This window comes from Callithrix jacchus, chromosome 8, assembly GCF_049354715.1.
Source record: "Callithrix jacchus isolate 240 chromosome 8, calJac240_pri, whole genome shotgun sequence".
Classification (NCBI taxonomy): Eukaryota; Metazoa; Chordata; class Mammalia; order Primates; family Cebidae; genus Callithrix; species Callithrix jacchus.
This window is the reverse complement of record NC_133509.1, coordinates 109,534,929-109,545,846: the sequence shown is the minus strand read 5'-3', so window position 1 is coordinate 109,545,846 and position 10,918 is coordinate 109,534,929. Positions and strand designations below refer to the sequence as shown.

Sequence of the window (10,918 nt, the reverse complement as noted above, 5' to 3'; positions counted from 1 at the left end):
GGACTGGGGCCCTAGAGAGGATATTGGGAGCACCAGGGCAAACCTCATTGAGCCCCCACTCTCCACAGATGATCCAGGGAAAATGGACTCAGGCGATGATGGTAGAGGGCCTCCTCTTCCTCTCTTTGCCACGACAATGGAGAGTGGGAGGGAGCTGGTTTGCAGGCCATCCTGGAGGGAGCTTGTTTTAGGAAAGAACCCCCTCCCCCATGTAGCCCTTCCTCTCTGCCCCTGCAACCCTCATCCTTTAGGGTGTGAGGAGTGTTACTATGACCCGGCTCAAAGCCAAGGTGGGCATAGACTGGAAGACCCCAGCAATAGCCAAGGGAATTTGCTTCTTGTCCGTATTATCCTCAAATTCCTGCACAGCCATTCTAGAAGCCTGGAGAGGCCTGCATAATCCCCCAGCCCACAGGGTTTTCTTCCTGGGAATTTTGAAAGAATCATCCAGGTACATGAGCTCTCCCTATCTGGGTATCTCTCTCCACCCCCAGCAGAGGGTATGAGGTCCCCGTGGTTTCACTGGGAGGAATGAAAGGGAGGAGGTCCTCCAGCGGCTCACACTGTTGTCCTGCTCAGGTCTTCAGAGACACTGCTTGAGGGAAAGTTATGCTTCAGGCCCCCTCGGGGAGCTTAGGAGATTCTCCTAAACCACCGCCAGCCGGGGACTGAAGGCATTTATGCAGGTAAATAGGAAATGACATCTCAGCTTAGAGTGAAAGGCACAGAGCTTTTGGATCAGCCCACCTGTGCACCAGAGACTGGAAATGGAGGGAAGAGAAGTGAAGTAAGTGATTTGGAAGAGCTGCCTGTTTCCCATCATTGAAGGACACCCTGGGGCTGAATGCCGTGTGCCTCACAGAAGACAGCATGGACTTTGGAGTCATTCAGACTTTTTAGTTGAATCCTGCCTCAACTCCTAGCTGTGTGACCTTGAACAAGCGACTTTACCCCTCTGGGCCTATGAAATGGGAATGGCAGGCAACACCCTTACCACACAGCGCTAAATAGGCATTCTATATAGGTCATTTCTCTTTCCCAAAGAGAAAAGCTACGAGTTGAGATGAACCCTATTCAGCAATTGCAGACTACTTGATGGAGGCTGGGTGAGCGTGACTGTGACCTCCCTCCTTCTCCTTGGTGGGCAGGAATCAGATTCACGGCCCCTACTCAAAGTGGACCCCTAGCTGGTAAACAGGCCTGAGGAGAACGAGGGGTGCTTGGTGGGGGCTGACCCGTGACGGAAATTACGTGCAGCCATTAGCACCCCCACCACACCACAAACAGTTGCGAATGCTTCCAGCTTTGAGAAAAACGCAGCTGTAGGTGGCCTCCCTTCCCCGGGAAGCTGGCATTGGTTTAGCATCTGGGACCAGATAAACCAGGAGTGAATCCCAGTGCGGCCACCTACTTGCTTGTGACTGTGGATGAGTCAATTACCTCCCTAAGCCTTCATTTCCTCATCTGCGATGTGGGGAAATAATAGTACTTCCTTCGTCAATAGCACTTCTCATTAAATGAGAAAGTGACTACAAGATGACTTGGCACGGTGCCTGGTACCTTTTGAGTGCTCAAGAAATATCAAGGCTGGACATGGTGGCTCAGGCTTGTAATCCTAGCACTTTTGGAGGCCAAGATGGGTGGATTATTTGAGTCTAGGAGTTCAAGACCAGCCTGGGCAACTTGGCAAAACCCTGTCTCTACAAAAAATACAAATTAGCCAGGCATGATGGCGTGCACCTGTAGTCCCAGCTACTTGAGGGGCTGAAGCTGGAGGCTTGCTTGAACCCAGAAGGTGAAAGCTGCAGTGAGCCAAGATCATGCCACTGCACCCCAGCTTGGGTGACAGAGTTAGACCTTGTCTCAAACAAAAAATGAAATATCAGCTGGTAAACGGAGCAGTAGTAATTGACACCAGGCCCTAACCCCATGACAGGGTAAATAGGGCTGGCTATTTAATTTGTCCTGAAGAGGAAATGGCAAGAAGAACATCATTATCTCCACTTTCAGGTAAGAAAGTAGAAGCCAAGTGAAGCTCAGAACTGTGCTCCATTCACAGAAGACACAAATATTCACCACACAGTTGGGGGAGGGGTCTTTTCTTGTAATCCAGGCCAGCTCACCTTACCTCTGCAGGGGCATCCATGGTACCATGGCTACCAGCCAGCATGTCATGCTCACTCAGAGGAGATAGGCACTGGCAGACCAGGGCAGGGTGAATTCTCGAGAGGATGCCAGGTCGTGGTGCCTAAGGTGGACTGATTCTGGTGGCCTTTGTGGGCCTTGACAACTTCACACAGGAGGAAGTCGGCGGCTCTCTGTACGGCCTCCATCTTCCAAACTGGAGGCTGAGGCTGCGCAATGCAGGAGTCCCAGCTGCCCAGTGTCTAGAGTAGAACATCCAAGCCCATGAGCGGCTCCCATCTGCAAGGCTGGAGGCCCAATCAAACCTCCCTTCAGTGATTCTGCCCTCTGATTAACCAGGAAATGTGTTATTTGTTCTGAGCAGGGGAACAAGCTCTCCTGGGGAGAAGAATTCAGGGCTGAAGGTCCAGTTACTTCCAAGGAAGAAAAATCCCTGGAATTCTGTCAGGAGTTGGGTCTCAGCAAAGGGAGCAGAAATGCAGCCCTTGTTTTTGGTCCTTATTTACCAAACCAGTTCAGGTTCTTGTGGACATCTGGCTGCCAATATCATTCCATCAAGACATGGGAAAGCAATGCATTTGCCCCGGGGGTCCCGTAGACTGCCATCCCTCGCATGGCGCATGTGTCTGGGCAAACCTTTCCCTGCCGGAATCTCTTTGGACTCTCTCTGTAGGGTTTTCCAGAGATGATTTTCCTCCCCAGACCCAAGAGACGGGTGAGTAGGCTTAGCAGTGTTCTCAGGAGGGAGAGAGCTTTGATTGTAGGGTAGGGAAGTGACACACAGTGAATCAGGGGCCGTGCTGGAAACAGCTTCCCTTCTTTCACTGGGCCAAGAGGACTGACGGGGGCAGAAAGTTCTGGTAACCCCACACTTCCAGGGAATTAAACAGTGGGCTAGCAGGCAGGGCTAGCATTTGGGATGATGCCCTAGAGAGCTACTTTGGTGGTGATGGTGGTGGGGTGCTTAGGAAGGTCACGATTGAATTGTGAAGAGGGCTCCAGGTTTACAAGCCCGGGGTGGAGGCAAGGTGGTAAAAGCTTGGGCCCAGGTAGAAAACGATCCAGGTTTCAATCCTGCCTCTATTTATCAGCTGTGTCATCTTGGACAAGCCAGTAGCCATTCCCAGCCCGTTTCCTCCTTTGTATGCGTGGAAATCAATGCCTCTTCTGGTTGGTTAAATCAGCCAATTGATGTTATGTGCTTAGCCTGTTGTTTGGATTAGGTAGGCTTTACCAATTTTGGCAGGTTAAAAAAAAAAAAGCAAAACTCAAGTTTTTGTGGGATTGGAGATTCTGAAGAGCTGCGACAGGCCCCAACAGGTAGAGGATGAGGGAGACAGGGGCAGTAAGTAGGTGGCAGGGCAGAGCGTGGCGCTGGGGTGGGGTAGAAGATGCCAGTCTTTGGAGTAGATTAGCTGGGTTGGGGGCCCCCGGGTGAACAGGGTGCGAATGTCCAAGGGCCACTTGTACTCACGGAGGAGTGGGAGGGGTGCCTGGTGGTGAGGGAAAGAGTGTCTGCGTGAGGATTTTGGCGGAGGCGAAGGGTGAGGGATGAATGGGCGGCAGACTTCCAGAAATGCAGGCGGAGGAGAAGGAGCGGTAATAATGCTTGGACACACAGGAGGAAAAAATAGCTCAGGGACGAAGATGATGCCAAGGTTTCTGGCTTTGGGAGGCTCATGGGGATTTGAGGTGGGTCTTGAGGGATGTAGAGGGGAGCTCCTGAAAGAACCGGGTGGGTTCCGGGGAGAGGACGGAGCCCGGAACTCCAGATATCCGGTGGATATATGGGCAAGAGGAGGTAAGCGTGGACCTGGGGCTTCCACAGCTGTGAAGGAACTGTGTCCCAGGAACAGAACATAGCATTCTGGGAGCTGGGGGGCGTTCAAGGCCAAATGCAAGAGGTAGGGTTCAAGGAGATCTTTAGAGCCCGCCTCAGAGACAGCAAGCACATGAACCTGGATCAGGAGCTACCACCCAGAACTCAGTTCTTCTCTCTCTCTCTCACTCTTTTTTTTTTTTTTTTTGAGACAAGTTTCGCTCTTGTTGCCCAGGCTGTAGTACAATAGCATGATCTCAGCTCACTGCAATCTCCGCCTCCTGGGTTCAAGCGATTCTCCTGCCTCAGCCTCCCAAGTAGTTGGGATTACAGGCATGTGCCACCACACGTGGCTAATTTTGTATTTTTAGTAGAGACAGGGTTTCTCCATATTGGTCAGGCTGGTCTCGAACTCCCAGTCTCAGGTGATCTGCCCACCTCAGTCTCCCAAAGTGCTGGGATAACAGGTGTGAGCCATCTAGCCTGGCCCAGTTTCTCTCTCTTAAAATGGGTCTAATGATACCAGCCCTCCCCACTTGATAGGATTCTTGTGTCCGTTATTCAGTTAGCCAACCACTTCACACATATTTCTTGGCTGTTCTAGGTTCTGCAGAAACAGTAGTGAGCAATGCAGACAAGATATCGATTGCTTTAGAGCTATCCTTGTGGTTTGGAGAGTCAGACAATAGATGATTTTTTTAGGTTGTTGAACAGGACTTTTCCTCTGTTCTTAGAATATCTGCTGAAGCCACAAAGATAGAACAATGAGGGCTAAATATTCTTGCATTCTGAAGAGAAGTACTAGACACCTTATTAAAGGCAGAACAGGTTCAACAGCAATCAAATCACATCCCTCTATTCCAGTCTACAAATGAAAGCGATTGAAGAAAGTCACTGAAGCATAACATTGTTGCATTTGTGGGCAGGGCTGAGGGCAAACGTGTGAAGGGAGCTCCAAGAGAGAACCAGTCATCTAGAGGCTGTGTCCCTATACCTGTTCCCCCACTGATGCTGGCTATGTTACTGGGCGTTGCAGCCACCTCGGTACAGTAAAGTACAGCAAGATAGTTCATGGGAGAACCCAGCGTATGTCTTTAAAAATTGAGGACGTATATAAATGAAGAGACCTGTGTGTACTTCTTGTCTGGAGAATTCTGATCGTGGATCCTGGCTGGAGTGGCCTGTGTGGGCAAAGTGAGAAAGGGGCAGGGTAAGGGGCAGCCAACTCACCATTGTTTTGCCTGGCATAGGGGGGACAGTCCTATGAGAGACAGAGGACGCAGGGGTCTGTGAGAGGTTGGCCAGAGAGTGCTTTGCTATGGCAACTCAGAGTGGAGGTCCTGTAGAGAACCTCCCAAGAACCCACATACGTGCCCATGAAAAAGCCAGCGCTTGGCACCTGCCAACCAAGGGTACCTGTCACATAAGACTTTGCTACTTTTCCTCTAACACTTCTCCCCCAACCTCGACAGAGAGGAGCCACAGCAGAAAAGGCAGGTCAGAAAATAGACCACATCCCACTCTCACCACTGCAGGATCTCTAACTAAGGGACAGGCCAGTGAGGGGAGAGGAGGACTATTAAATGGGACATTATATAGATAAACTTGGATGAGGTTTTGATCTGGACAGGAGCAAACTTTTTGTGCCTGAAAATTGTTCTTCATTATAGAAATAGAACAGTTCTCATGTCTGGTAGGGATGACCTCTTGAACCCAGGACTCTGTCTGAGATGTCATTAAGGGTGGGGAAGGGAGATTTATCATAGCATGGTTGAAGGTAGTCATGGAGTACTTTTTGGATAATCCTTCCTCAGGTTCAGCCCATTAAAAAACTCAGTTACACGAACAAATAATTCAATAACAAGATGTGTACTGTTTTATGAAGATGAGACAGGATGGTGTGTTAGAGTGATGACTGGGGTCAGGGAGGGCCACTACAGGAGCTGATATTTAATTTGAGAGGGGTAGTGATGAGAAACTATCCTCTAAACATCTTGGAGAGGAACCTTCCAGGTAGACGGAAGGGGGCATTCACTTGGCTTGTTCAAGGAGCAGAGAGAGGGCCAAGGCAGTGCAGTGTGCTGGGTAAGGGAGAGCAAGAGGCCAGATGAGATCAGAGTGGGGTAGCCGGCCAGGGCTTTCCAGGCCAAGGTCAGGGGTTGGGGCTTTATTCCAACAGTAGCTATTACCTGGGGCTGTCCTTTGTGTGGCGTAGGAGGTTGTGAACTGGTGCCCACCTGCCAGCTCCTTCGCTCTGCCTCTCTGGGAAATAGGCTGTACACATGTGCCAAGGGCAGCCCTATTGACCCAGGCCTTTAGGCTGTAGGGAGGCGGAATGGGTGAGAATGGTGTGCTGATTATTGGAGACACCCAGTCGGTGGCGATCAGCATTCCCACACCCCTGCCTGCCTCCCTGCCAACATTAGAAGATGCGATTGCACACACTGGGTTAATCAGGGATCACTGAATCCCCATCTGGGCAATTCCCGAGAGAGTGAGGGTCTGGAGTGGGAGTCCGGGAATGGATTCAGCCAGAGGCAGGAGGCCTGGATTCCATTCCCCTCTTTCACATGGGAGGTCTCCTTGAGTGACTTACTCAAGAGGCTCCGTGTCTTTGCCTCTGTGAAAAAGAGGATTCCTTGGTCGGGTGCAGTGTCTCACGTCTATAATCTTAGCACTTTGGGAGGCCAAGGCGGTTGGATGACCTGAGGTCTGGAGTTCAAGACCGGCCTGACCAACACGGAGAAACCCTGATTCTACCAAAAAAAAAAAAATTAGCTGGGAGTGGTGGCAGTCGCCTGTTATCCCAGCTACTCAGGAGGCTGAGGCAGGAGAATCGCTGGAACCCAGGAGGCGGAGGTTGTGGTGAACCCATGCCACTGTACTCCAGCCCGGGCGACAGAGCAAGACTCCGTCAAAAAAAGAAAAGAAAGAAAGAAAGATGGAAGGAAGGAAGGAAAAAGAGAAAGAAAAGAAAAAAAAGAAACAGAAAAAGAAAGAGACGACCCCTCTTCTAGCAGCCACCATCACCGCGCCAGGCCTAGGCGTGACCCTGACGCCACGGGAAGGGGACTGAGATCCAGGGCGAAGGCTGCGGCGCCGCCAGGGCTCTGCAGCCACCGGAGCGCCAAGACCGCCATTTCCGCCAGGGGGCGCTCCCGGGACCTCCCTGCGCCCGCGCCCCTCGCCGCCCCCGCTCCCGCCCGCCCTGCGGAGGGCGCCCCCGGCGGCCAGGGCGCAAGCGGAGGGGCCGGCGGCCCTGTCCCCCTACACGGCCTCGGCGCTCTTCCCGGCCTCCTTCAGACCTGCGAGGCTGCAGCCTGGGTCACCCGATCGGGAGCCGGTCCCTGAGGCGAGGGGCTGGAGGACGATTCGGGGCAGGAGAACGATTCGGGGCAGGTCTACAGTTCGAACTTGCCCGGGGCAGAAGAAAGGCGGCCCGGTGTCCAGGTCGTGGCAGGCGCCATCTGCCCGACCAGCGCCCGGGTCAGCCCCGCGCCGCCCCCTGCTCCGCACGGGTTAATCCCCCTCGCCGCCCGCCAGCTTCCCGGTGCCAAAGTGGGTGTTGCTGGAATGCCTCGCTCCCTCTCCCGTAATGAGGGGGCTGAGCTGTCCCTCCGAGGAGGGGGCCTGGTGTGGATAAAAGAGACGAAAAAGCAGGGGGAGGTTTCCAAAAATAAAACCGTCCGAGTCCCCTTCAGACGGCTGCAGGCATTGGGAGGAGGCGCGAAGTGCCGCGGCGGTGCGAGCCCTACAGGAGTCGGAGAGCGGACACGAGGTTCGGGGCGCGCAACCCTTGCTCCGCGGAGAGCCGGACTCCCAGTCAGCCGCTTCGGGGCCCCCTAGACGCGGAGAAGCCGGGACAGCAGCCCCGGGCGTCCCGCGCGCCGACCACAAAGCTCTTCACGGTGCCCGCGCGCACCGCTCTCCAGCCGCCCCCGCGCCATGCCGCGGACCGAAGCCCGCAGCCCGGGGCGCACCCTGCGGAACCCCTGGAGGGGCTTCCTGCCGCTCACCCTGGCTCTCTTCGTGGGCGCGGGTCTTGCCCAAAGGGACCCCTTGGGGAGATACGAGCCAGCTGGCGGAGACGCGAATCGACTGCGGCGCCCGGGGGGCAGCTACCCGGCAGCGGCTGCAGCCAAGGTGTACAGTCTGTTCCGGGAGCAGGACACGCCTGTCGCGGGCTTGCAGCCCGTGGAGCGGGCCCAGCCGGGCTGGGGGAGCCCCAGGAGGCCCACCGAGGCGGAGGCCAGGAGGCCGTCCCGCGCGCAGCAGTCGCGGCGAATCCAGCCACCTGCGCAGACCCGGAGAAGCACTCCCCTGGGCCAGCAGCAGCCGGCACCCCGGGCCCGGGCCGCGCCGGCTCTCCCGCGCCTGGGGACCCCACAGCGATCCGGGGCTGCGCCCCCAACCCCGCCGCGAGGGCGGCTCACGGGGTGAGCACGGGAAAGGGAAGTTTGGAGGGTGCAGAGGAGAGCCAGGGCTCATTTGTGGAGGGGCGTGCAGGCGAGAGGAGAGGGCGCCGCACTCAAGCCCTCCTTCCTCTGTCTTTAGTACTTCTGGGAAACAGCCCCGAGGTTCCAAAGCCGGGACTGGAAGATTTGATCCGGTTTTGAAGAGTTGAAGGCAAAGATAGATCATCGTCCTCAGTTTTTCCTACCAACTCGGCCGTAGCCCCGACGTTAAATCCTTTCGCAAGGCGCCTCTCCACTACTCCGCGCTCCTCCTGCCTGCAACTAACCAGTTCTTGTAGACGCGGGCAGCGCTACCGGGACCCAAGAGGCAGCGGGAACAGGACAGTGGGGTGGGCGCTCCAGGCTCTTGAGGCGCAGGGGAGGTTGAGCCGGCTCAGGGCAGGGGTGGGCGGAGGCGTAGGGGGCCCCATGGCGAGAAGGTAGACGCGTCTCCTGGGAAGGGTGCTGGCAGTGAAGCTGGTGCTCCGGGACAAATGTGTACATTGGGGCGTGGGTCCGCCCGCGCACGCCGGGGCTGGATGTGGACGTGGGCGTGAGCTCTGGGCACTTTGGACAGTAAGCTTGTCCCCGATGTGGCTGCGGGACAGTGGGCGCGTGGAGAATTGGATGGGTGTGCCCTAGGTGTAAGCGCGGCTTGCGCGCGTTGCAGGGCTAAGCCTCCCCACAACCCGCAATTTCCTTTTTTGCTCTCCTTGGGCACCACTTCCTGCCCGCCGCGGGAGCCGTCGCAGAGTGATAAGACACCCCACCAGCCCCACCCCCAATCGGATCTTCATGGCTAGGGGTGTGCTCCACCTTGCCTGCGTACAATCCAGTTGTCTCTGGATTGAAGGGCATTGAGCCCTGGGCAGTGAGGGGCTGGGTGGGGACACCATCAGGAAGTCTGGGAAGGGCTTTGGCAGCTTCTCTTTGCCTGGGCACGATTTGCCAGTTGGGTTTAGTCCTGGGGAACAGCATGAAAGACACTTGTACCCCGAGTCCTACTCCAAGGACCTTCCCCTTCACAGCCTTGGCGCTCTTGTTTTTCCTTGGCTGGAGGGCTCTTCTCATATTTCAGCAGGATTCGCGCTCTGTTTCTTTCAGATTTCTGCTCAGAGTGCCTTCTTTGGCCACTCCTGCCCCTTCCTCTTTCTCGCTTCACCCTGCTTTATGTTTCTTCATAGCACTTACTCTGTCTGACATGTTCCATTTCTATTGATGTGTTTCTGGCCTGGCCTCCAAGCCACGCTAATGCAAGCTCTATGCAAACAGGGACTTCTTTGTGTCCATTTCTGTGCCACTTGTGCCTAGAATAGTGCCTGCACTAGTTGGTATTCTCTCAGTATCTGTTGAATGAGTGAATGAACTCCCTGCTGCCGGTGTAAGGCCCAGCTTCAAGCAGACGGAGAGTAGACCCATACATTGCCAAGTCGCTTACACATAGGATTATTCAGCAAGCATTAGTGGAAAGCACCTGCAGTGTTGCAGCTTTTTCCTTTCCTGATCTGTGCAAGTGAATGCATGCTTCCAAGGATTCTGCGTGCAGAGCATGGGAAAGGGGATGGAGGTTCAGAGTCCAAGGCATTGTTCCTGCTGGGAAAGCAACCCACTTACTTAGAATCACGTTGAAGAAATGAACAGATACTTTCTAGTACTAGAAGCTTCCTGTTAAGTGCAAAGGAGTAGGGCAGTTGTGGCTAAAGAGCTGAGTAGAGGGACCTGTGACCTGGGGTCCCTGGGGCTCTATGGGCAGCATGTGGGGAAGCAGAGGGGAGGTGGTAGGAGGTGGCCTGGAGATGAGGGTGGCGTGCAGATGTAGCGCTGCCCAAGGACAAGGGCTTATTACTGTTGGCACTGGCCCAGGGGTAGGTAGCACTGCAGCTCTGGTGTAGCGGAACCCAGAGACAGCTTGGGCTGGAGCAGGGAGGAGCTTGTACTGCAGACATTCAGGTGCAAGTGAGGTGCGGGGGAGGTGGGGAAGTGGAGCTTCAGGGCTGGAGGGTGCACTGTTAGAAGTCATGAAATGATGTGGTGATGAGCAAAGTAAATTGTCACCACAACAGGGCTGGTGGATGTGAACAGGCATGTGAGGACATGGGCCGAATGCCACCTGCTGTACACAGGTGCACCCATCACATGACACACTGGTCAGGCTCCTCCTCCAGATTGTCTTCTGCAGCCTCGATATAAAGTGGGTTCCCTGACACTCCAGTCAGCCGCTCCGTGTCAGCTGGGGACGACCTGAGTGGTTATCTTGTTTATTCACTTCCTCCACCCTGGTTCCTTCTGGCTAATGGCTTCAAGTCAGGGTGATCAAGCTGGAAATTCATTTAGTTGTGAGCTGCAGACAACCAGGGACTAAGTGCCACCTGCTGGTGAATCTTGGAACTGCAGCACTATTACTGGCACTGCTTCATTCATTCAATCAATACTTTGGAAGGACTTCTATACCCAGGTCCTATACTGGATCCAGAGGATACCGCAGTGACCAAGACAGGCA

At 54.6% G+C, this 10,918-nt stretch overlaps 1 protein-coding gene across 5 annotated transcripts in view; it reads left to right on the top strand.

Moving 5' to 3' along the window:
• The first annotated feature begins 7,636 nt into the window (after nucleotides 1–7,636).
• The window catches only part of LTBP2 (latent transforming growth factor beta binding protein 2), a 112,197-nt gene continuing 108,915 nt past the window's right edge, over nucleotides 7,637–10,918 (top strand). For all 5 annotated transcript variants that reach the window (XM_035261019.3, XM_035261018.3, XM_035261020.3 and 2 more), the window contains exon 1: nucleotides 7,637–8,400. In XM_035261019.3, the coding sequence (XP_035116910.2) occupies nucleotides 7,910–8,400 (491 nt within the window). In that variant the 5' untranslated portion in view covers nucleotides 7,637–7,909. The remainder of the gene's footprint in view (nucleotides 8,401–10,918) is intronic.